This window comes from Theropithecus gelada, chromosome 2 (assembly GCF_003255815.1).
Source record: "Theropithecus gelada isolate Dixy chromosome 2, Tgel_1.0, whole genome shotgun sequence".
In the NCBI taxonomy this organism is placed as follows: Eukaryota; Metazoa; Chordata; class Mammalia; order Primates; family Cercopithecidae; genus Theropithecus; species Theropithecus gelada.
In genome coordinates this window covers 131,549,586-131,576,770 of record NC_037669.1, presented here as the reverse complement: position 1 = coordinate 131,576,770, position 27,185 = coordinate 131,549,586, and the positions used below count along the sequence as shown (strand labels likewise).

The 27,185-nt window shown below is 39.0% G+C and overlaps 2 protein-coding genes across 2 annotated transcripts in view; both read right to left on the bottom strand.

The window, feature by feature from the left end:
- The window catches only part of TRIM59 (tripartite motif containing 59), a 52,515-nt gene extending 45,693 nt beyond the window's left edge, over positions 1-6,822 (bottom strand). Inside the window, exon 1 of the mRNA XM_025377969.1 lies at positions 6,404-6,822. Coding sequence (XP_025233754.1) covers positions 6,404-6,421 — 18 coding nt within the window. The 5' untranslated portion in view covers positions 6,422-6,822. The remainder of the gene's footprint in view (positions 1-6,403) is intronic.
- An 8,632-nt stretch (positions 6,823-15,454) lies between these two features.
- The window catches only part of KPNA4 (karyopherin subunit alpha 4), a 69,765-nt gene continuing 58,034 nt past the window's right edge, over positions 15,455-27,185 (bottom strand). The window contains exons 16-17 of the mRNA XM_025375642.1: positions 25,382-25,476; positions 15,455-22,629 (exon numbers count right to left, since the gene is read on the bottom strand). Coding sequence (XP_025231427.1) covers positions 22,531-22,629; positions 25,382-25,476 — 194 coding nt within the window. The 3' untranslated portion in view covers positions 15,455-22,530. The remainder of the gene's footprint in view (positions 22,630-25,381; positions 25,477-27,185) is intronic.

The window sequence follows — 27,185 nt, the reverse complement described above, 5'->3', positions numbered from 1 at the left end:
CTCGATCTCCTGACCTCGTGATCCGCCCGTCTCGGCCTCCCAAAGTGCTGGGATTACAGGCTTGAGCCACCGCGCCCGGCCAAAAACCAATTCTTGAAAACTCCATAAGGGATGAAAAATTCTGTGAAAACAATTTAAAAAGTTGAACTATCTAGTGACCCGTATATTCCCTACCTTCTGATGCTCACCCCCTTTTGTAGTTCCCTCTCCTGAGTGTGAGTGGGACCTGTGACTTGCTTGTAACCAATACATTATGGCAAAGGTGATGGGATGTCACTCCTGTAATCACATTATGTTTATAAAACTTTCCCTTGCCAGCAGTCTTGTTCTCAGTCTCCTGCTGGCTTTGAAGAAGCAAATACCCACGCTGTGAACTGCCTATGGAGGGACCAACATGGCAAGGACCAGCAGAGAGTTTATAGGAGCTGGGAGCCTACAGCTTCAAGGGAATGAAGGCTGCCAACAATCCAAGTGGACCTCAAAGTGGACACTTGCTCAGTCAGACTTTAAGAATAACATTCAGCTTACACCCTGGTGGTGTACAGCCTGAAGCAGGGACCCTAAAGCAGAGAACCCAGCTAAACCATGCCTGGACTCTTGCCCCACAAAAACGCTGAGATAAACAGCTGTTGTTTTAAGCTGCTAAAAAATGTTGAAAGTTTCGGCCGGGCACGGTGGCTCCCGCCTATAATCCCAGCACTTTGGGAGGCCGAGGCGGGTGGATCACGAGGTCAGGAGATTGAGACCATCCTGGTTAACTTGGAGAAACTCCATCTCTACTAAAAACACAAAATTAGCCGGGTGTGGTGGTGCATGCCTGTAATCCCAGCTACTTGGGAGGCTGAGGCAGGATAATCGCTTGAACCTGGGAGGTGGAAGTTGTGGTGAGCCGAGTCATGCCATTGTACTCCAGCCTGGGGAGGAAGAGCGAAACTCTGTCTCAAAAAAAAAAAAAAAAAAACAAATGTTAAAAGTTTCAACTATATGGCAGTATTTTTCAGCAACTCTATATGCAGAATGATTTTCTTCCTCACCCAATTTCCCCAAACATTAAGGCCTCTGCTGTTCAAAAGGGGGTAGGCAGCTTTAAGAAGGGAAGTCAAATGGCAAATAAATAGAAGGTAAGTTTAGCAATAATATTTGAGACATAAAGAAGACAGAACTTGCTAGGAGAGATTTTGTGAGATGACTAACCATGGTCATTGTTGGTAGTCATCTGTACGTTTTTCTTTTCTCCTTTTTCTCTCTGCTTCTCCTTCTCTTCTTTTTCCTTTGCCTCTTTATGTTCCAGAAAATATACTTAGCACTTTGCAGGTGTTTACTACTTCATTTAATCCTCCCATGACACAGAACGCATGTATTTTCCTCAGGTAGAGAAACTGAGGTTCAGACTGATTAAGTAGTTGTTCTCATTTAACAAATTAGCTAGGATAAATAATATATGGAGGTAGGATTCAAACTCAGGCCTGCTGAAAACAGAGGCCCATGTTCTTTCCACCACACTGAGGTCTAAGAAGGGAACCAGAGTCCAAGTCTCTGCAAGTACAGAGATTTGGTGGACAATCCATACTTTATTTGAGGATCTCCCACCACCCCCTCCCCATTTTCTCCTACTGCTTATAACACTTTATAAGAATTTTGTCTTCAGTTCAAGTGTGTTGAAACATTGTATATTTTATTTTATTATTACTATTTTTTGAGACAGAGTCTCGCTCTGTCACCCAGGCTGGAGTGCACTGGTGTGATCTCGGCTCACTGGAACCTCTGCCTCCCAGGTTCAAGTGATGCTCTTGCTTCAGCCTCCTGAATAGCTGCAATTACAGGCGTCTGACACCACGCATGGCTAATTTTTTGTATTTTTAGTAGAGATGGGGTTTCACCATGTTGGCCAGGCTGGTCTCGAGCTCCTAACCTCAAGTAATCCACCCACTGCACCCTCCCAAAGTGCTGGGATTACAGGTGTGAGCCATCACCCCTGGCCAACCCACTGTTCACTTAATTTCTCCCTGTGCTGCTGGTATTCAAGGCTGAAGTCTGAGGCTGATATGAATGTGAATGGAGGTTGGGCTCTCTCACCTTGGGCAATGCTCCCAATGATGTTCCTCTGGCTGGCTGGCTTTCCTCTGACTCCTGCTGGTGGCAGGCCCCTGAGTCTCTGCAGTGTCTTCTCTCTCCAGTCTTTGAGCCTTGGTCTCCACTCAGCCTCTGAGTGCAGGTGAGTCACCTTGCTCTACCTCACTGAGTCTCAGGGCAGATGTGCTGCTATTAATTCAGTGTTGGCAATGCTGGGGAGCTGTGGGTGTGTCAGGGAAGCTAAATATGAAGACCTTCTTCTGTTGAACCACGTCACTACATTGAGATGGCAGCTCTCCTGTTGTGTAGGGCAGCCTGAGAGGTGGTGCTTTCCGGAGCCTGAACAAAGTTGTGCCTATTCCCCCTTCCTATTTCTTTTCTGTTTCTACTTGAAGGATTTAGGAGAGCTGAGGTGGGTGGATCACCTGAGGTCAGGAGTTCAAGACCAGCTTGGCCAACACGGTGAAACTCTGTCTCTACTAAAACTGTAAAAATTAGCTGGGCATGGTAGCAGGCACCTGTAGTCCCAGCTACTCAGGAGGCTGAGGCAGAAGAATCACATGAACCCGGGAGGCAGGGGTTCCAGTAAGCTGAGATTGCAGCACTGCATTCCAGCCTGGGCGACAGGTGAGATTCCATCTCAAAAATAAATAAATAAATAAATAAATATAAAGAAAGAAAGATTTAGGGGAAAGCAGGAAAAATAAAGATCATTTAGAGAAGCCAAGCCAAGAGACTCTATCTTTCCCTAAACAGCCTTTAGGCAAACTGCAAGGGAAGAAAATTTAGGAGCCTTAATAACTGTCTTCATAATCAAACCCAAGTCACCGCAGGCCTTGATAGAGCGATCTAAATAGTAACTGGAAAATAAGAGCTGCAGCTTCAATGAAAGGTCTACGGGAATAAGATGGAACATGAGAGAGGTGAGCAGGTCCTGAGGTGGCACTACCCTTCACATTATCCTCGCGACATTTATGGCAAATTCAGAACAGCAAGAAGGAAGGACTGCCATTGCCAGTAAACAATGATCCTATGCGGACCTTGAGCTCTTCCTCCGACCCTTGCACACTCTTTGGCCTGAACTTAGAGTTGCAGCTGTAATGCCCAATGACAAATTCATCCTTTGTTACAATCAGCTTTAATATGAGATCCACGAGAGGAGGAACTTTGTCTTATTTTATTTACTACTGAATACTCCTAGGGCCTAGGGCCTAGCACAGCACTCAGTAAATAGAAACCTCAAGAAATATTTGTGGCCTGATTAACTGATTATTTTATAAATTGTGTGCTATGTTGAAACTTTTCTATCAGCATGTTCCGTGTTGAAGGCAATAATTCTATAGTGTATTAGCTTACTTACTTTTTTTCCATGTAATAGTTCTCATTATTATTATTATTATTTTTGTCAAAGGGCCTTGTTCTGTCACCTAGGCTGGAGTGCAGTGGCACAATGATGGCTCACTTCAGTCTCAACTTCCTGGGCTGAAGTGATCCTCCTGCCTTATCCTCTGGAGTAGCCGGGACTACAGGTGTGCACCACCATGCCTGGCCAATTTTTTTTTTTCTTTAATTTTTATTAGAGATGAGGTCTGGCTTACGTTGCCTAGGCTGGTCTTGGACTCCTGGGCTCAAACAATCCTCCCACCAAAGTACCAGGATTACAGGTGACAGCCACTGCACCTGGCCATACATTTTGAGCTATACTTTAGATATATAACATTTTTTTTATTACAATGCTAGTTCCATTAGAAGACGCTTTTACAGGATTTTTTTTTTATTTTTTGTTTTGCATAACCAGAAAACATAATCCCACAATTATGGCAAAAACATATATGGTCATTGCTATAGTTTGGATATTTCACCCTCCAAATCTCATGTTGAAATCTGATCTTTAATGTAACAGGAGGTGTCTGGGTTGTGGGGGTGGATCCCTCCTAGATGGTTTGGTTCCTCCTTGCAGTAATGAATGAGTTCTTGCTCTATTAGTTCCTGCAGAAGTTTCCCTGAGAGCTGATTGTTAAAAGAGAGCCTGGCACCTGTTCCACCTCTCTCTTCTTTCCTCTCCTGCCATATGATCTCCACGTGGCCAGCTCCCCTTCACCTTCCACTGAGGGAAGCAGGCTGAAGCTTTACCAGAGGCAGATGCTGGTGCCAGGCTCTTGTACAGTGTGCAGAACTGTAAGCCAAATAAACCTCTTTTCTTATAAATTATTCAGCCTCAGGTATTCCTTGATAGTAATGCAGACTGACTAAGACGGCCACATTGCAAATATCCAGTAAGGCTTTAATTTGAGAACAAAGTTACTAATCTTGGATTAGTACACTATTACATCATTTCGATGCCATTCAATTTATCAAGTATTCATAAAGTATCAATTGTGATAATGAAATATTTGACATTGATAAGATATGAACCCAGTCCTCTCTTCCTGGGATGCCAGGAAGCTGCCCATATCCTTAGGAAATCGCTAAGTAACAATACAGTGAATATATGACTAATATGCTCAAATGAGTGATATTAATGGTAAATGCTCTGGGAACATGAAAGACAAAGGTGAGGTCATATGAACTATAAGAGACAAGGGAGGCTTCAGGGAGAAGTGGAGATAGCCCTGCCCAGAACCCCTTCTTAGAGGGCCCTGCTCTGGCCCTTCTCTGGCCACAGTCCAACACCAGAGTGAGGAGTCCATCAGGAAATGCCCACCAGAGCCTGCACCCACCCCCTCTCTTCTAGACCACACTCTGTGTACTGGGACCCCCAGAATTCTGGCCAAACACGCTGAGTCCACTTCTAAGGCCTGTATAAAGCCTCTTATGCTGGCATCCACAGCAGGTGAAGGAATGAGTAAAAGGTAGAAAAGCAACTAGGTGGGCGCCACGGGCCTGAGGCAGAGGGCCAAGGGCTGGCTCTTCCTGCCCCACTACATTTAGGCACAGAACAATAATTCAGAATTAGAACTTCCCCTTCCAGGTTATTTATGAAGTATATTGGTCAATGGAGGAAGACAGAGCACATCTTCTCTTTCAAGTTTTTAGGTTAATTTGTATGATTAAAATATTTAGATATAAGTAACATTGAGCCTTATTTGTACTTTTGCCCCACAGTCAACAAATGTTATGAACAGATCTGATCAGAAAGAATGAGAAAAAGGAAGGACTGGTATGGAATGAGAACAGAATAGCTAGTAGAAATGCTCTGAACTCCGTTCAAGTGTCAAAAGTGAATCTCTCACAGTGCTTGGGATGATGGATAGTAGATGAAACATTGTTTTTGATGAAAAAGAGAAGAAAAGCCCTTACCTGAACTTGTGCATGTATGATTTTGCGAGCTAACAGCCTTCCTTTCAATAAATTCCTTTGCAGCTTAAATCAGAGTATATTTTTTAAAAAATATTTTTTAGTTTTGAAAATTGAGATCGTCTCACCCCTGTCGCCAAGGCTAGAGTGCAGTGGCATAATCACAGCTCACTGCAGCCTTGACTTCCCTGGCTCAGGTGATTCTTCCACCTTAGCCTCCCGAGTAACTGGAATTACAGGCACGTGCCACCATGCCTGGCAAATTTTTTGTACAGACAGGGTTTATCCATGTTGCCCAGGCTGATCTTGAACTCCTGGGCTCAAGCGATCCGCCTGCCTTGGCCTCCCAAAGTGCTGGGATTACAGGTGTGAGCCACTGTGCCTGGCCCAAAGTCCATTTCTCAATTGCAATTAAGACAGATATCACAAGCACACAGGAAAGGCCAGGTATAATAGAAGTGTTCTATAATAACAAACTAAAAAACAAATACAATTGAGATCAAGCAAAACGTCTAACAGGAGAATAAGAGGTAATTCAGATAATGGTCAATTCAGATAATGAAATACTATGTAGCCTTAAAAACCATGTTGAAAAAGACCATTTTGTGACTTGGGAAATTGTTCACGATATTAGTAAAAAGAACGGTATACAAAATTGTACATAGTATAAATAATGTCGTTTGTTTTTAAAAATACACCATATGCATACTGAAAAGGCTAAAAATAAATATACTATAATGGTAACAGTAATTGGTGGATTATAGACTTTTTTATTTCTCTATATTTCCAAATTATATACAATGAATATATATTACTGTTGTAATCAGAAGACCAACAACTGTTATAAACACAAACACACACATCTGAGGGACAAAGATCTGAGTGAAGAAAAAAGCAGAACTAAGAGATATCTCCAGAGGATTCCAGTCCAGTATGGTGATGGAACATTTGTGCTTTCTCTATTCTCTCAGGAGAACCTGATGAAATAAATATAATTACATAGAAGAGCAAAAAGGAATAAACGCTTACTTACCAGTGAGGGCTGAACCATTAGATGAGACGTATCAAATGACTTCAGGAAGATGAGAAGATTGGAGCATGTGGGTAGGTTAATCCGAGTGGAGGAAGCCCATAACACAAGTCTAAGTAAGGAAGAGGCTAAAGTGGAGGTGAGAGCTTAGCTTAGTGGTGGAAAGCTGAAGAGGCTCTAGGCCAGAGTGGGGCTGCTATGCAGAGACAAGAAAGGGGTCTCGGGCTGGGCGCAGTAGCTCATGCCTGTAATCCCAGCACTTTGGGAGGCCGAAGTGGGAGGATCTCGAGGTCAGGAGTTTCAGACCAGCCTGACCAACATGGTGAAACCCCCTTTCTACTAAAAATACAAAAATTAGCTCGACATGGTGGCGGGCACCTGTAATTCCAGCTACTCAGGAAGTTGAGGCAGGATAATCGCTTGAGCCCGGGAGGCAGAGGTTGCAGTGAGCTGAGATCACGCCACCGCACTCCAGCCTGGGCAACTCCAGCCTGGGCTACAGAGCAAGACTCCATCTCAAAAAAAAAAAAAAAAAAAAAAAAGAAAAAAAGAAAAAAAAAAAAAGAAAAGAAAAGGAAAAAAGAAAGGGGTCTCAACATAGTACACTGAAAGTTAACATCTGGCCTCTTCAACTCCCCTCCCTTCTCACATGTGCCTTACTGTAAAACAATCCATATTTATCCTGAGGGCAAAAAAGCAAAAGGAAAAAGAAACAAGTGGGCTCTTACCAAAATAAAATGGTCTGGTTAGGGGAAACTAGGCTTCCTCCCTCTTTATTCTGACATTTTGAGGCTCCCAGTCTGATGCTCAGCATCAGGTCCACACACTTTAAAGCAAAGTCTGCAGTTAACATGCACTGGCCAAGCATGCAGAATTCCCTGTTTTCCTAGTCTAAGGGGAGGTCTCTTGGGTACAGAAACTGACAATCCAACAACAGAGAAAGCTCACACTAGCTACCTGGAATAATCAATCTGGTCCTCCTCCAAAAGTGCTGGGATTATAGGTGTGAACCACCATGTCTGGCCAAAAATGCTTTTGTATTATCTTTTTCTTACCATGGTCCTGTAGTGCTTTATTTAAAGCAAAGTCAAAATAAAATACACTGTGATTACAAAACTACAGAAATAAAACATACTTACATGACTCCTAAAATATGCTACCTTATATGAAAATACATTTTACCTGTTTTCAATCCCCAGTTAGATCTTTGAAAATTACAGGCCCAATACAAAAATTTCTGTCTTGAGACAAATTTCAAAATACTCTTCTTTTATAAAGACTTCAACACTGCCACCTTGTGGCAGCAAAAAACACTCTTATTTATGTAAAAAGTTATGCGTTTTATTATTCATATGGTTCAAAATTCAGTTTTAAAACATCATGTGATAAAACTCTCCCTCCAACCCTGTCCTTTCCATAGAGAATACAATGTTAATAATTTTTGTGTATCTTCTTCCAGGGATGTTTTAAGCATATTCAAACAAAAATGTATTTTTAATACAAATGCTAAAATACTACATTGCTATATATTTTGCTTTTTCAGTCTTTCAATGGTATTTTGGAGATTTTTCTGTATCAAGACATAAAAAGTCTTCCTTATTTTAAAAATAGGTGTAAAATTGTTCACTATATTGATGTTGGTTGATTTAACCAGCACATAATGATGGTTAGTTACAGTTTTTTTTTGTTTTTGTTTTTTCTTTTTTGAAACAGATTCTTGCTCTGTTGCCCAGGCTGGAGTGCAGTGGCATGATCTTGGCTCACTGGTTCAAGCTGTTCTCGTGCCTCAGCCTCCCCAGTAGCTGGGATTACAGGCACACACCACCACGCCTGGCTAATTTTTGTGTTTTTAGTAAAGACCGGGTTTCACCATGTTGGCCAGGCTTGTCTAGAGCTCCTGGCCTTAACTGATCCAACCACCTTGGCCCCCTAAAGTTCTGAGATAACAAGTGTGAGCCACTGTGCCCAGCCAGTCTAGTCTTTTCATTTTCCAAATGATGCTGCAATAAATTTGTGTGTCATTTCACACATTTTAGGAAGAGTACATATATTTATAATTTTGATAGATTTTATCAAATTTACCTCTCCTGAGTTTGTACCAATTTGCACTCCAAACAGGAAGACATGAGGGTACTGTTGTCTTATGTCAATGACATTTTGTTATCCAGACTCTTGATCTTTAGCAATTTCATTAGAACAAAAATGGTTTCTTGCAGTTTTAATGTGAATTTCATTTACTATAGGGGAGGCTGAGTAAATTTTCATATGTTTAAGACCCTATATTAGTTTGCTAGGGCTGCTGAAGCAAAGTACCACAAACTGGGTATGGCTTTAAATAACAGAAATACATTGTCACAGTCTGGAGGCTGGAAGTCTGGGACCGAGGTATCTTGCAGGTTTGTTCCAAGGGGTGTGAGGAAGTATCTGTTCCATGCCTCTGCCCTATCTTCCAATAGGTTGCTGGTAGTTCCTGGTATTCTTTGGCTTGTAGATCTGATTACACTCTGATTACTGCCTTCATCTTCATGTGGCCTTCTCCCTGTGTGTATGTCTTCAGATTTTCCTTTTATATTTATTTTTACACCTTTCTTTAAGGAGACCAGTCAAATTGGATTAGGGCCCCCCCTACTGACTTCATTTTAACTAGATTACCTCTCCAAAGACCCTATTTCCAAATAAGGTCACATTCTGAGGCACTGGGGGCTAGGATTTAGACATAGGAATTTTAGGGGAATACAATTCAACCCATAACAGAGCCAATTATATTTTCTTACATTTTCTGTTGACATAATTTATCTAATGAGCCTTTTAAAATTGGCTGGGAATGGTGGCTCACGCCTGTAATCCCAGCACTTTGGGAGGCTGAGGTGGGAGAATTGCTTGAGCTCAGGAGTTTGAGACCAGCCTGGGCAATATGGTGAAACCCCATCTCTACATAAAATACAAACATTAGTCAGGCATGGTGGCTCCTGCCTGTGGTCCCAGCTGCTCGGGAGGCTGAGGCTGGAACATCACTTGAGCCCATAAGTGGAGGTTGCAGTGAGCCGAGATTCTGCTACTGCACTCCAGCCTGGGTGACAGATCAAGACTCTATCTCAAAAAACAAAACTAAATAAATAAAATAAAATTGATGTGTAGGACCTTTTCACGTTAGAAAAATTAGGCCTTTGTCTAGGATGATTAGAAATATTTTCTCAGTTGCTTCACTTTGCTTATGGTTTTCCTGCACAGAAATTATTTTTTACATAAATAGATTTGATCCATTTCTTGTTTATGACTTCTGAGTTTTTGTATATAGCCAGAAATATCTTCCCCATGTTGCAGTTGTATGATAATTCTTGCAGGGCTTTCCACTAGTACTTTTATAGTATTAGTGTTTGCTTTTATTCATTTGGATTTTTTTTTTTCTGGTAGGATATGTGATGTATAAAGCCAATTTTCTCTCTGGGTGTCTACTCAGTTTTCATATCTCCCCAGTTATTTGACATGCTACCTTTAATACATGGTATGTTCCTATCCTGGGTCTAATCTGGATTTTTCAAAAATTTGGCTCCAGTGAACTGCTGATTAATGAGCCAGTTCTATGCTATTTTAATTACTGAGAATGTATATTTTAAAATTTGACAAAGCTAGTCCCCCTTTTCAGAATATTCATGAATTTTTTTTTTCTTTTAAAAGATCAGCTTAGGATAACTGACATCTTATGTCTTTTTATTTGAGAAAATCACGTAACTTTTGATTCAAATCTCCATTTGTGTTCAACAGTAGCATTTAAAAAACTAAGCTGGGTGTGGTGGTTCATGCCGTAATTCCAGCACTTTGTGGGAGGGTTGCTTTAGCCCAGGAATTTGAGACCAGCCTGGGCAACATAGCAAGACCCTGTCTCTACAAAAAATTAAAAAAAATAGCTGGGTGTGGTGGCACACATCTGTAGCACCAGCTACTTGGGAGGCTGAGATGGGAGGATCACTTGAGCCCAGGAGGTCGAGGCTGCAATGAGCTGTTATCACACCACTGCACTCCAGCCTGGGTGACAGAGTGAGACCCTGTCTAAAAAAAAAAAAAAAAAAATTTAAGCCAGGCGGGGTGGCTGGTGCTTGTAATCCCAGCACTTTGGGAGACAAGAGTGAGACCTCATCTCTAAAATATATATATATATATATATATAGTAAATATTATCCATCTTATCATACGGTTCTATGAATTTTGAAAAATGAATATGTAACTACTACCACAATCAAAATATAGGATTTGTTCATCACCCCCAAAATTCCCCTTGGGCCTTTTTATAGGCAATCTCTCCCCTTCCTAGTACATGGTAACCACTGATAGAATGTTCTATCCTTATAGTTTTCCCTGTTCCAGACTGTCATATAAATGGAATCATACAGTATGAAGTCTTTGAGTTCTTTCATTAGCATAATGCACTTGAAATTTATCCATGTTATGTGTATCAGTTTTTTATTTATAAGTAATAATCCATTACATGGATGTACCAGTTTATGCATTCACCAACTAAAGGAATTCTGAGTGAGTTGTTTCCAGTTTGAGATTATGAATAATGCAGCTATAAACATTCACATACAGATTTTGTGCAGACAAAGTTTTTACTCCACTTGAGTAAATACCTAGGAGTGGGGTTGCTATTTGTAGGGCAAATTGCATGCTTAACTAAGAAACTGCAAAACTATTTTCCAAAGAGAATGGACCATTGTGCACACCCATCAGGAATGTATGAGAGTTCCAGGTGCTTTGTATCTTTGTCAGCACTTGGTGTTGTCAGTTTTTAAAATTTTAGCAATCTAATATAGGTGTGTAATGGTATCTTGTAGTTTTTGTCTCATGATTAATGATGTTAAACATCTTTTCATATGTTTATTTACCATCCACATATCTTTTCTGAAGTGTCTGTGCAAATTTTTGCTTATTTAAAATTAGGTTGTTTTCTTAACTGAGTTTTAAGATTTTGTATATTGAGATTAAGTTGATTTCCTGCAGTATTAAAGTTTTCTTAATCTTAATCAGGCGCTTTTTTTCTTACTATGTTGCCCATGCTAGTCTCAAACTCCTGGCCTCAAGCGATCCTCCTGCCTTGGCTTCCCTGGGATTACAGGCATCAGCTTCCTCACACAATTTCTTATAAAGTTTATTCCTTGGATGAAATTCCTACTGTAAATACATTTTCTTTCTTTCTTTCTTTCTTTTTTTTTTGAGATGGAGTCTCACTCTGTTGCCCAGCTTGGAGTGCAGTGGCGAGATCTTGGCTCACTGCAACCTCCGCCTCCTGGGTTCAAGCAATTCCCTGCCTCAGCCTCCTGAGTAGCTGGAATTACAGGTGCCCGCTACCACGCCAGGCTACTTTTTGTATTTTTAGTAGAGACAGGGTTTCGCCATCTTGGCTAGGCTGGTCTGGAAATCCTGACCTCATGATCCACTCACCTTGGCCTCCCAAAGTGCTGAGATTACAGGCGTGAGCCACCAGGTCCATCCGTAAATATATTTTCAATTCTTCTATACAACACACACATGCATACATTGCTGTGAAAGTGGCTTGTTGTGGAAGCATCTGCCATTGAGTCAGCGTGGCCTAAAAGCATAGTAGGAGCTGGTCCCTGAGTACCACTGGGCTCCAACGGTCAATAGTAAAAATGGACAATGGGAACTTGAAAGTGTTTTCCTGCCACAGTATAGTCTGTATGTCACCCTAGTGCTCTCTTTTGACAAAGCTTAACACTGTGCCAGCTGGTAAAGGAAAAATACTTAAACAGTTCAGCTCCAGTGTCAAAAAATAGGGCAAAGAAGAGTGGATTTGGAGCTGGTGGGGCAATAAACTGAAAATAAACACACCCCTCTCCGTATTTTTTGTAATCCCCTTTTCTATTTCAGCTATTTCAACCCCTATTCAGGACCCCCATCTCACGCCCAATTGCTCTAAAAGCTTCCTAATCCATCTTCCTGCCTCATTCTTATAATATCTCCCCACAATCCATCTTCAACAAAGATGACAGTGATTTCTTTAAGAGTTCAATTTTGACGATATTCTCATACTTAAAATTCCCAAGTCCCTCCTTCCTAAACGAAGCGTATTACGTGTTGCTTGGTCTGCCACCTTCCCACCACTACCTGCTGTGAACTTTGAGACTAAAAATGATGCCAGCTTTCCCTTCCCTGACATTGCTCACAGAAGGATGCTCTTGTCTCCACTTCATTTTGTTAAGTCCTGAGCCACTCAGGAGGTCCTATCTCCCCCAAGTCTGGGCTAAGTATCCATCCTCTTTCTCCCCACAAATCCATTTATTTAATCATCTAAAGAATATTTGTGTTCTATGTTCCAAGCAATGTGCTATATAGTTCCTGTTATAATCTAATAATGTATGAATTTTCATTGTGAACTTCAATGTGCTCTAAAGAAAGGGAATGGAATTCTGAAATTGTATTAAATGAGGAAGAGCTGGAAAGCCAGTGCAGTTGAAACACAGAGCAGAGTGGTATGTGTGAGAAGTAGCTAGAGAAGTAGGCAGGGGCCAGAAAATGGAAGACCATATCCATGTTAATGATTTTTACTTAAATCAAGGATATGTGAACACAAGTTACTTGTATTAAGGAACTGTTAATTTTTAAGAGGGTTGATGATAGTACTGTAGTTACTCTGAAAAAAAATTTTTTTTAGAGATACATAATGTTTGGGATTTGCTTCAAAATAATCCTAGGGAGACATAAAAGGTGAGTGGGCTGATGATGAAACAAGCTGGACCATGTGTTGATGATTGTAGAAACTGGGTGATGTACACAGGGTGATTATTTTATTCTAATTTTGCACGTGCTTGCAATTTCCAATAATTTAATCAGGAGAAAAATAGATGGGTTTCATTTTAAGAAATGTGAAAAGATATGAACAGTAAGAATGATCTGAACACTCAGATTTGATTTCAGAAAGATCATGCTGTCTTCACTGCAGACATCAGAGGAAGAGGGTCAGAGTGGCTGTGAGAGACCATCTTAACAGACTTACAATGGTTCAAGAAAAGAGACGATGGTCAGACAAAGGAGGTGGAAATGGAAATAAGTGAAGGAATGCAAGAACCATTTTGGAGAACTTTAGGGTGAGGGCAGGTGACATTCACTCGGGGAACAATGCAAGAGGATCATGTTTGGCAGTGGAAGAGAAAGACATGAGCTTAATATTGGACGAGAGTTGTGGTTGTCTTTCAGATAAGTGAACATTTCAAGGAAGTAATATGGAGATTTCAGAGAAAGCCAGTACTCAATTAGGGATCAGTAGTATGTCACACATGATCATTGAAGTGTGGTCATCATAGAACACAAACGAGTTTGAGAAGAGAAACTTGGTTGAGGCTTGAAAAACTCTTAACATTTAATGACCAGGGAAAAAGATGTGCTAGAAAGGAGATAAAATTGCTGGGCATAGGGAGGTGGCAGTGATGAGAGGAAAAACAATGTGGTGTTGTGAAAATCTAGAAGGGAGTCATGAAGTGCCTAGTGTTTGAGTCAAGATGAAGACAAAAACTGCTCATTTAATTAAGTAACATATAGGCTGGTGATTTTTCAAGGGCTTTATGGAGTGATGGGGGCAAATCAAAGACGGGAATGGGTTGAGAAGCGAATGGAATGTGAGCAACTGGAGAGAACAAGCAAATTTACATGAACTTTGGCTGTGATAGTAAGAAGAGGATGTAGTAGCTGGGTGCTGAGATTTAAGATAAAAGTTTCAGCATGTTTACATGTTAGTGGGTACAATCACATTGAAGGGGCATAGCTGAATATAAAGGGGAGAAAAATCATAATTCACGGTGTGAGATTCCTAAGTAGCAGGAGATAGGATTCAAGACAGTAAGACTGCCTTGGTTATGAGGAAAGCTTCTCTAATGGAACAGTGAGGAGTGAAGGAGTGATATCTAAATGGGTTTCTAAGCTGGAAGTGAACTAATGGAGTTCCTTTCATATAGTTTCTCTTTGCCACTGCCCCGTACTGAAATAGGAAAGGTCATCCACTAAGAGTGAGAGGGAAGCAAGGAGTTACAGGCTTGAAAAAACTGACGTCTAAATAGTTGAAGAAAGTTTGAATTTGGAGGTAATGAGTTTAGAGATACCAAGTCTAAATTTGTGTGTGCTCCATCAAATGCTCTGATGCAGTACCAAAGCAGCAGTTTGCCTAATGTATCATGTACATCTATCGTTGCTTTTATCATGCTTTCATTTACCATTTATCTATCACTGCTTTTTATTTGCCTATTTATGACTGTGTCTCTCCCAGCAAACTAAATTGAGAGCGCTTGCTACATTTAATTGGTTTGGTATCCCTAGCTCCTGGTTTACTGCCTAACCCAATGTAGGTTCTCAGATATTTGACAAAGGTAGAAATGAATAAAGCTTCTGCCTTTACTTGCAACAAACTTTAAAGGGAATTTCCCCTGGATGCTGTAAATGAGTGCTTATTATCTACCTATAATTATTGTGTATGCTTTACATGAATTAACTCACTTAAGCCATACAAGTAGGTACTATTACTATTTTCCATTTTTTCAGACGAAGAAACTGAAGCACATAGGGATAAAATAATTTCACATACATCAATAAACCAAAGCATTCTAATAATTTCATACTATAGCTGACTGCCCAAAACAGCAATCACTTAACTTTGTGGTTTGGATATTTTCTTTGTAAAAAATCTTATTATAATAGTTATTTCAATAAATCACCCATACAGTATTTCCAAAAAATAAACTGTATCAATAGTGTTAGACGATATTAGGTTACCTCTGCTTCATAGTATATAAAACTGGTATTTGAAAACCACGAGGATCCATTTCAACATCCTTATGGATGTCAGATATCCAGACCAGACGCTGGGTAAAATATCAAAAGTGAGGAAAAGGAAATAAGGAAATGGGCATTCATCTGGCAAGCTATGAAGTACCTTCCCTTTCTATTGAAGGCTTTCTAAAACTCAGATGCAATGAGACAAATTTAAAAACTGTACATTGAAGGCTTTTAGAGGTAGTCACTACAATCAGTTCATCTGAGAAATTGCACCATTATCACAAGCGTTTATTGAGTACCCATAGAACTCATGGTACCTTCACGGTGTTTACAGAACTTTGTTTATATGCCGACCTTGCCCTTAAGGAGCTTACAATCTAGTGGAAAGAAAGACGGAGTAACTCAGATGTGATAGAGCAATGAGTGAACAGATACTACAGACTGAAAAATTACCATAAATATAAAACACATACTGAAAAATGAGGGTTAATGGGGATGGCAAGGATGATAGGTAGTCCTGGATATACTCCTGACTTCCTGAAGGAGATAAGTATCTAGAATATTCAAGGACGTAAAGTGCAGTTGAGAAAGCCAGGATGCAAACAAACACTTCCTAACTGCTGCCTCTTTTCTTGCTCCCTGCAGTTGAGAACTGCAGAAGAAAACGGGGATAGAGATAATGGGTAAAAACTTTTTAGTATTCTTTTAGCACTTCTCATTCTGAGTTAGACTGGAACAAAGTCACCATTTAGGTAACTTAGTTACCCTAGATCATCCTAAACTGGTTAAAAGGAAAAAGATTTTAAAAACTAGCTTGTCTATATGAATTCTATGTACATATATAATTTAACCTTAACTAAAAGGTTAGGATGACTAGGACTGCCACTATGCTGAAGACCACTGAACTGAATATAATACTGACATGGCAGAAGTGCCAGTTTTACCAGTGATACACGTTGTGTACTGCATTGGGGGCTTACTAGATGTGTGGCAGAATATACCCATTTATGAAGGCAGCACATCAGCAAGTAAAAACCTAAGTGGAGGTAGGAAATACCTAGAACACACGATGTTTTATGCAGCTGAACAGGACAACCCTGAAAAGACAAGAAATACGGTAATACCATAGTGACTAAGGTTGTCTTGACTCCCCCCCAACCACAATTATGAATCAACACATGGAATCTTTTTTTTTTTTTTTTAAAGGTAAATACCCTCTTTAGCTGAGTCCAAGACTTTGGATATTACATTACTGTACCTAAAAAGGGTAAAATGGTGGCGAGGCATGGTGGCTCACGCCTGCAATCCCAGCACTTTGGGAAGCCAAGGCGGGTGGATCATCTGAGGTCAGGAGATGAGACCAGCCTGGCCAACGTGGTGAAACCCCGTCTCTACTAAAAATACAAAAATTAGCTGGGCGTGGTGGCACACGCTTGTGGTCCCAGCTACCCAGGAGGCTGAAGCAGGAGAATCGCTTGAACGTAGGAGGTGGAGGTTGCAGTGAGCCAAGATGGCACCACTGCATTCCAGCCTCGGCAACAAGAAAGAGTAAAATGGTAACTATGCACAAAGGATGGGGGAAAGGTGGCTCACAGGGCTCAAATATCAGAGAATGGAGAGGACAGGACAATGAGGGAATTATCTGGAAGGTAGGTAACTGGATTGAGAACCACAAAAAGTATGTAGATTTAAGCAGATTACAAGACATTTTAAACAGCTGTTTCAAAGTAAGAGTAATAACAGGCTGGAGAAAAATCTTGGTAAAATTAGAGTAACAAAGTCTAGGATAGCAATCCATCAGTTATAGAGATCACAGGTAAGATATAGTCAGGGAAATTAGGATTCATGCTTGAAGAGTAATAGAAAAACCTAAGTGAAACAGGTTATTAAAATTTTCTTTATAAAGGATAAAACTGGAAGAGCTGATAGTCTGGAAAGGTGAAGTAATCTGGAGTAGGCAGCATACTTAGAGCTACAAAAGGTATAACATTTGTGGAGAAGGCAAAAATTGGGGCAGAAAATATAAATGACAAGTGAATACTGCAGTCCTCTGGTGGGAGGTAGATCAGAAAGAATCTGTAGGACCATTTACTGTTCTTCACAGTCAGCTGCTCTTACACCCAGAGCAGTAGCTGTCAATTTTATTGAAAACACACTTGACTTGGACATCCTGAGTCAAACTGCCATCACCTAAAGGGCCTGGACTTAGAAGGAATTTTCAAGATTATTGTAACTTCCGGGTTAAGTATTTAGGGAAAAAAATGTTAAAACTACTTTTCTTATACATGATTGGTGTGCTTAGTTTTTATCAATTTGACACTACAGTCCAGATTTGCTTCTGATCACATTGGAATATAGGTTTTACCAATGTTATTTTTCAACTTCCTTTATTAAGACTGGTCGGGCACAGTGGCTCACGCCTGTAATCCCAGCACTTTGGGAAGCCGAGGTGGACAGATCATTTGTGGTCAGGAGTTTGAGACCGGTCTGGCCAAAATGGTGAAACCCCGTTTCTACTAAAAATACAAAAATTAGCCAGGTGTGGTAGCGTACGCCTGTAATCCCAGCTACTCAGGAGGCTGAGGCAGAATTGCTTGAACCCTGGAGGCAGAGGTTGCAGTGGCCTGAGATTGCGCCACTACACTCCAGCCTGGACCACAAAGCGAGACTCTGTCTCAAAGAAACAAACAAAAGACTGCACTAACGCCATCAACGTGCATATTGATTCGAAGGCATCTTGCAGCAATTTTTAAAAGTTACTGTACATATATATTTAAAAGCATACACTTTATTAGTGTGCTTATTAAGACGTTTAGGGAAAACTTCTTTAAGTGTTCAAAATGTCAAGTTTGTTAGGCATCAATTTGTTAGTGTTTGGGAGTATTGCATTGGATGTCTGGGCAAAATTTTTTCCCCCCATAATATTAAATTATTGGCTGACAGTTAATGAATTTTGCCAATGAGTAAAATAATCAAGAAGTTACGAAAATAGTAAGATACTCAGCTATCTTGGCCTTCAAAACAGTCTATGGTGGATTCTAACTGAAATTTTATATATAAATGGTAAATAATCCACCAAACCCAAGGAGTTAACAATTAAAGTTGGCCTATTTATAGTTCACTTTAATAGCTACAATGGAAGATTCAATTTTGGAAACCCAAAAAGGTCAACTAATTTCAAAACTTAGGCAAGCTTCTATAACAATGTTACCCATTCCTTAGTAAACAAAAAAAGATCCAAAAAGCTATATTCACATTTTTTGCATTGGTTCACAAATTTAGATGAATTTAAATTACTTTTAGAATAGTAATTAGAAGCACTGGGCAGTATGGGAGTTGAGATGTGGGCCTTATTTGGCCCTTAGTAGCTGTGTGAGCTTGGGCAAATCACCTCAACAACTCTATCATCTAAAGGGGAGGGTTGGGACAGACTGTAATTCATGGACTCTTATGAATCCCCTAAAACTGTATGAAAAACTACCATGTATATACACTTTTTGGGGAAGCTGGTCCAGTTTTCATTAGGTTCTCAGAGGCAACCTTGATCCCCAAATAAGCTTGCTATATTAATCTTGCTATGATAACTACATAAGGTTATCACTTCTAAATTGTTCCAGTTCTAAATAGTTATTTCCTTGTCATAGGAAGAACTCTAAGATGGCTCCCAAGATTCGCTGGTATACATACTCCACATAATCCCCTCCCTTGACTGTGAACAGGATCTTTGAATATGATGGATATCACCCCTGTGATTGGACTACAATGCAGGGCAAAGGTGAAGGGATTTTGCAGGTGTAATGAAGGTACTTCATCAGTTTGGCTTTGGGTTAATCAAAAGGGAGATCATCCTGGTAGGTAGGTGGCCTGATCTAATCAGGTGAGACCTTTAAAAGAGCGCTTAAGGCCCTCCCTGAGATCAGAGGTTCTCTTGCTGGCCTTGAAGAAGTTGCCACGATTTCTTCAGTTGCTAGGCAATGGATTTTGCCATATGTGCATAGAAGAGCACCCCCTAGCTTCAGATAAGACTGCAGCTCTGGCTGACACCTTTATTGCAGCATTGTGAGATCCTGAGCAGAAAACCATAACTAGACTCTTGATTCACAGGAATTGTGAAATAACGTGTTGTGTTTTAAGACACTAAGTTTATGGTAATTATACAAAAATTACACAGCAATTATTCTCTAAAGCCAAAATTTAGCTTAATCTTTGTAACTTTTTCCTTGACGAAACTGAGGCAATGGAGAATCCAAAAAGGGTGCCCCATAAATTAATGTTACAATAAACCCGGTCATTTTACAGTGCAGTTATACCTTTAAAGAAACAAAAAACTCCTCACCCTATAAAGTGCTGCTGAGGTGAGCCTAAATGATACACTCCCTTTCCCCCAAATTATTCCAGATCCATTTTTAATGATTAATAGATAGCTCTAATTATAGAAATGCTCCAGGTTTGGTCCAGAGCAATGTGGAAAGTATTATTTCCACCATAACACACAATTACCAAAGTCTTTGAAAATTACAAAGGAAATATATTCAAAGATAGATTTTAGACTAGGGTGTCTCACACACCCGTAATATAATATTCTTATTTTTATAGCACTTGAGGTGGTCTCAATGCTCAAAAAGACAGTTTCAGACATGAAATGTTAAGAACATTTAGCTTATTAGGCATATTATTCTATGCCCCTATCCCCATCAGAAATAAGCCTGTGTTAAAAATGATCAATTTCCTATATCATTGGAGAATTTAAAAAAAAAAATTGTTTAACTCAGGTAACCGTGGTGAACTGTCAACTGTACTGAAACAATTTCAGAGACAGAAAAGCCCTTCCTAGAATTTCTACTAGAAAATCAATGTTCTATATGAGGCTATAGATGGAAATAAAATATTTAAATGATAAGGTAGTCCTTATACCCAGAGATATTAATATCACCCTTACCTATTTTCCGTATCACTATTCTATACAATAATTTGTATATAAAATTTGTATACAAGCTTACTGGCTTACTTTGAATCCAATATTTTTTACTAAAAAACACAAATATGTAAAGTATTGCTGTGTTCACCTTCCAATTACTGAAACCTTCTGTACTATGCTTTGTATACAATCCATCGTTTGGAGCTGTATGTTGAAGATACAGCAATACTCAAAATACAGTTCCAGTTGTCTCGGTCTGTTTTACTGTAGAACGAACGAAAGTTAAAACCTTGGTTTGGATGGGGAGAAAACAGAAGCACAGATGGTGTCAACTGGACAAATTCAATGGGCTAAAATATTACTATGTCCATACGGAAATGACAGAACCGAAGAAATTTCTTGTTATGCTGGTTCTAGGTAAAAAGACAAGAAGCTAATGTAAGCCATTGAATTATACTCTAACTTTACAAAAAAAAAAAAAAAATCCACACATCACACACACACACCCCATGTAAAACATTGCTTTAAGTTTTAATGTTTATTTCCCCAAGACAGCCTAGCCTGCACTCTACTTGGATAAATTTTACAAGCTAGTTTTCTGCTGCTTCTAGTTTTAAACTTTAACCATGTTTCTGATGACAAGGAATGCTGCAAAAATACTCTAGTTCAACAAAGAGTTATGATCACAAAATAATTTTTATCCATTCTACAGTGTTTCAGAATTACCAGTTGATTTTTAAACACAAAGTAGATATAGATGCTAATGGTGGCTAATCTGGTATGTTTCTTATAGCAAACTGTTGTTCATGCAACACTTGTGCTCAAAGGGGAAGGCACAGGATTTCCTACAATGAGCCACCTTATAAAGAGTTCTTTTTGTACAAATTAATTTATGTCACATTTAATTTAGTGTGCATAACCTCAAAACTGAGGTATTATTCCAATTTATAAAAACCACTTGCATAACTTTTATGCAAGTTTTAAAAATACAAAGTTTTCTCCCTAAAGTGGCTCAAAATAGATTGTTCATGGCTGCCTACATCTAAGATAAAAAGATTCTAAAACAATTGAACAGATTAGGCATATTATTAAAGGTGTTCAAACCATTACTTGATTTGTACATCTACTCAAACCTCTTCATCGGTCTTTATTCAGCAGTACATATGCACCAAATTCCATTTTAGAAGTTTCCATATCATTTTCATAGAAAACAAGGTTTGAAAACAAGTAACATTTAAACACAGCACGGTATTCTACCACAACTGAAACTTTTTTCTTCTTCTTCTTTACAGGACTCAACAAAATCTAAAAATGAACTATGCTGTAGATTTACCTCATGCAAAGATCTTTATGTTATCTCTGAAAATGAAAAGGATGGCCTTTTAAGCACATTTTACTGTTTTATACTATTATGGCAACTTGTGTACTGCAACACAGTCTATTTTGAGGGAAATTTATGATTTTTTTTCATGCAAAAATCTACACAAATTAGTTTTGATGATATGGAAAGCTTTTCATAGCATCAAACATTCATCTGGTGCAAATGCACAGGGAAACCTTCCTGAAAAGTTTTCTCACTTGAGAAGCAACTAAAAAAAAGGCATACTAGGTAAAGTAAATAAAGACTTAAAAAAAAAAAAAAAAGAAAAAAAAAAAAAAGGGGGGGGGGGGGAAGGAGGGGGGAAAGGGGGAAAGAGAAAACACAGGCTGCAGAGTAAACCAATGTCTGCTGCTAAACCAGTCTTTGTTTTCATGTCCAGTGTACATTAACACTTATGATCTCATTTTGATGATTTACTAGGTTTGTTATCAGCCCCCTGAAGGTGAATCAAGCTTGCATGCGTTCACATACAGCACCACAACCACGCTCTCGTACACAGTCACTCCAGGACTAGGAGTCTGCTTCATGAGTGAAGAGCCCTAGATTTCAAAGATGAACCTGGCTCTCCATCACTGAGCCAGACATTCATTCAACATTGTCCATTCACACACTGCTTCATAGCAAGGCCTGGGCTCATTTTCCTTTGACTTATATGGGCAGCCTATTCTCTTTTATGTTTACAAGGCTTGAAGATGACAGTACTGCACTTTCCCCTCAATTGATATAGAGTAAGTCAATGTTCTTTCTCAGGCACTGACGATCTGTGACCTGTAGCCCTTTTTACTTTGAACAACCTAAATAAGCGTTCATGTAAAGTTTTCATTACATTTTGCCACTCATTCTCACTCGCACCCACTCGCCATCTTGACCTCATTTGGGCATTTTCTGTGATTCCAAATGAAATCTTCACATTTTCTTTCCCGATTTAATGCAGCAGCAGATCCCATGAGCCAAGCTTGATGGATCAAACCTTTTTATATATATGTATATATATATATATATATATATATATCTCAGTGCTGCATTGTACCTAACTTCCACAACATCTTTCTAAAACTGGAACCCTTCTGTTGGTACATTGGCAGATGAATTGAAACCAAATGTTCCGCCTTGAATCGCCTCTGGAACAAGGCTAGGGTCTTCATCAATCTAGGTGAAAAAAAGGAAAATAATGTGATAATTAGTTTAAAAAATATATAAATAGTATTATAGTACTAATTCCCTTACCCTTAAAAAAAAGTCTGGAAAGATGATGAATGCCAATGCTGTCTTACCATCCTTTAGAAAACTGAAACACTTTATAAAAGGTTTTTTTTTTTTTTTTTTTTTTTTTTAAATGGGGTCTTTCTCTGTCACCCAGGCTGGAGATCAGTGGCACAAACATGGCTCATTGCAGCCTCAACCTCTTGGGCTCAAGTGATCCTCCCACCTCAGCCTCCCGAGTAGCTGGGACTACAGGTATGCACCACCATGTCTGGCTAATTTTTGTATTTTTTGTAGAGATGGAGTTTCCCCATATTGCCCAGGCTGGTCTCAAACTTCTAAGCTCAAGCAATCTGCCTGCCTTGGCCTCCCAAAGTGTTGAGATTACAGGTGTGAGCCACTGTGCCTACTCAAGGCTTTTTCTCAAGGGATGCCAAAATGAGAAAAAACTTAAGAATATGTAAGACGGGCATTTTCCAGAAGAATGAAGGAACAGTAATGATGGCCGTAAGTCTCAAATAGAGGATGCAAAATTTGGTACTTGACTTCCCTTAAACCTGGGCAAGTATGGCTGGGCACGGTGGCTCACGCCTGTAATCCCAGCACTGTGGGAGGCCAAAGCGGGTGGATCACCTGAGGTCAGGAGTTCAAGACCAGCCTGGACAATGTGGCAAAACCCCATCTCTACTAAAAATACAAAAATTAGCTGGGCGTGGTGGTATGCACCTATAATCCCAGCTACTTGGGAGGTTGAGGCAGGAGAATTGCTTGAACCTGGGAGGCAGAGGTTGCAGTGAGCCAAGATTGTGCCACTGTACTCCAGCCTGAGTGACAGAGTAAGACTCTGTTTCAAAAAAAAAAAAAAAAAAAAAAACCCCAAAAAACCCACAAAAGCCTGGGCAAGTACATAAAGACAATGACATTAAAAAAGAAAATTAATGCCACCACTTTTGGAAAGTAAGTGAATCTTTGGTATATATCTTTCAATAGCAATTGGAGACAAATGGTATTTGGGCTTAAAATAGTAAAATACAGATTGAGTATCCCTAATCTGAAAGTCCAAAACAAAAAATACTCCAAAATCTGAAACTTTCTGGGCACCAATATGATGTTCAAAGGAAATGCTCATTGGAACATTTTGAATTTCATATGCTCAAGTGGTAGAAATAATTTAAATATTCTAAAATTCAAAAAAATCTCAAATCCAAAACTGTTCTGGTCCCATGCATTTCAGATAAGGGATACTCAACCTATAACAGTTCTGCTAATAATGGTTATTATTATTATATACATTATTCTACATGCTTTACACCTAAAAGTTCCTTTTTGAAATTCCACAATATTACAAACCTGCAGTGTACTTCCTATAACTATGTATATCATCTGAATTATTCTTTTCACAATCTAAGACAAGAACGAAACCTACATGTTGAGGTATTAGAAATTATAAGGCTATTACAATTAGTCACCATATTGCAAATTATGATTTTCAAAAATCCAACTTTAAGACATACGATCAAAGTTACCCTCAAAAGAATATGCCAGGCTGGGCGTGGTGGCTCATGCCTATAATCCCAGCACTTTGGGAGGCCAAGATGGGAGGACTGTTTGAGTCCAGGAGTTCGAGATCAGCCAGGGCAACATAGACAGATCTTGTCTCTACAAAAGACTTAAAAAGTTATCTGGGCATAGTGGCATGAACTTGTAATCCCAGCAATTTGGGAGGCTGAGGTGGGAGGATCACCTGAGCCAGGGAGGGGGAGGTTGCAGTGGGCTGTGACTGTGCCAATGCACTCCAGCCTGGGCCTCGTCTTAAAACAAAACAAAACCTTTTCTGAATTTTATTTCTGGTTTAACTGGCCTTATATTCTAAATAGGACTAAGCTTAGACAACTATAAGTAAATAGTCTATAATTTTCTTCTCTAATATTGTCCTTGTCAAGTTAATGTCCAAACTATACATGCTTAACAACATGTTTAATAACATTCTATTCTTTTTGATAATATGGAAAGGCATACAGTAAAATACTTATACTTTGAAAAGTTGAGAAATCATTCAAGAAATCCTCTGGTGGCTGCATTGAACCACTATAAAATTTTCTAAGGAGCAACTGGTTTAATTTTAGATTTACTTTTCCAAAGAGGAAATACTAAAAATAAGTTAATACTTTAATTTCCACTACTATTACTAACAATCTGAAGATATTTTTGTATACTATACCTTACATTATACAGTGCCTTACATTTTTATTTCCATCTTTTTATTTTCATATTTGTTTTTGGTCATGAAATAAAAGTAACAGTGACCATCCATTCAAGTGTGGATTAACTACTGTCATAAAGAACTTATTATAGGATATACTAGTATCACTGTTTTGTTTATAAATATGGTATGCTATTAACAATTTAAAAAAATGAGAACTATAAAGACACCAAGTGAAAATAAAGTCTGACTCATCTAGTTTGGTCAAAAAAGTCCTTATCTTCTTGCCATTAGAGCTAATATGCCCCGAAGGGATCTTAAAATATTGAAATATTTATGTTTTCAAAGCTGGTGACATTACTGTCATACATCTATTTTAATTCCATTCCAAAAAAATACATACATGTACATCCCCCTAGCTTACTATATATATATAACTTCATCCAGATCTATGTTTATATATAAAACTAAGAAAACTACAAAATTATTAAATACATCATCTGAAGAGAAGAACTGATCAATGATCTCATAGGCCAATTTGTAGATGTCTTCATTTTCATGATTTTGAAGTTGTTCAATTTTCTCCAGTCCTGCAAGAAATTTTGTAATGTGAAACAACAGTAATATTTAAAGAGCAGTGACAAGTTAGAATAATCTTTGGAACACATAACCCAATTTCTGAATTGCAAATTTTTTGAATTACAATTTTTTGGAATTTAAAGGTGAATCTTAAATATAAAAAATCTTTATGCACAAAGATATAGCATATTTATCTTAAAATTAACAACCTGAGTATCTAACTGCTTGTAAATGTGTAAGTAATGAGACATCTGCCTATTCATCAGAATACATAACCAATCTTTATAAGCAGTAATAACATGTAAAATTCCATTTGTTTAAGTAAAAAGCAGAATCTTCCTACTTTCCAGCACCTGCCAAGTTTTTCTACTGAGCATGTATGAAAAAAAAAATTAAAAATACTGGTGATTAATAAATATGATGCTTAAGATACCTGTTAAGTTTACTGGAAAATGATGAAGATCTAACACAGTATTTCAGGGGAAAAGATAATTTTCCCTGTAAACATTAATGAGAATTATAGGCAGAAACACTAAAAAGTACATACTTAACTTGCTGATATGCAAATTGGATCCTGTTTTACTTTAGAGGAAAAATAATTTTAAAGTCTTTGAAAAAAGTGAAATTGCCCCTTCATGAGTGTTCTTCCTCTATCCATTTCTTAAACGGAGGAAGTTATCTTAGCCTCATTTCACCTACACACTCATTGTGGTGATCTTCCCATTAAAAAATTTGGTTACTACATATAGGCTGAGGACTTGCAAATCTATAGCTTCATTTATTTTCTGAGCTTCACATGCAAAAAATTAAAATGCTTGTGTAATTCTATCAGGAAATTTCATAGCTACCTAAAACTCAAACTGTCCAAAACACAATTTGTTATTTGCCTTCCTCATTTAAATAGTTCATCCTACAGTTGTATTCTTACTTGGTGATAATCAACAATAGCTTGAAATCTAAGAGAAAGCCCAAGTTCCCCTTTCCCTCAATATCCCACAATCAAACCTCAAAAACTTGAAAGTCCATCCACTGGACTTTAAATCTCCTCATCTCCCCTTTGTCTCTATTACTACGACTGCCTTCATTTATTATGGCTTGGCCACTATATACTTACTTTCTTTTTTTTTTTTTTTTTAAAAGACAGAGTCTCACTCTGTCGCCCAGGCTGGAGTACAGTGGCGTGATCTCGGGGCTCATTGCAGCCTCTGCCTCCTGGGTTCAAACGATTCTCGTGCCTCAGCCTCCGGAGCAGCTAGGATTACAGGTGTGTGTCACCATGCCCGGCTAATATTTTATATTTTTAGTAGACACGAGGTTTCATCATGCTGACCAGGCTGTTCTTGAGCTTCTGGCCTCACTCAGGTGATCTGCCTGCCTCGGCCTCCCAAAGTGCTGGGATTACAGGTGTGAGCCACTGCGCCTGGCCATAAATACTTTCTTAACTGGTCTCTTCCTGCCTCCTGTCTTCATTTCATTTCAAGCCGTCATTCCAAAGGCTTCATTTCCCAGATATCCATGTTCCATCTGAACATATCCATCCCCTAGATCAATCAGCAATGGCCTGTCACCTCCTGTGGCACACTGGGGATTCCTGGGTCTTACCTCCAATGAGGTAGGCAATGTCCAAGAACTCATATTTTTATTTGAATGTATAAAGATATTTTAGTAATTAAAATGTTTACAAGTTAAAAAAAATCAAGTAGTAAAAATAATTAAGTAT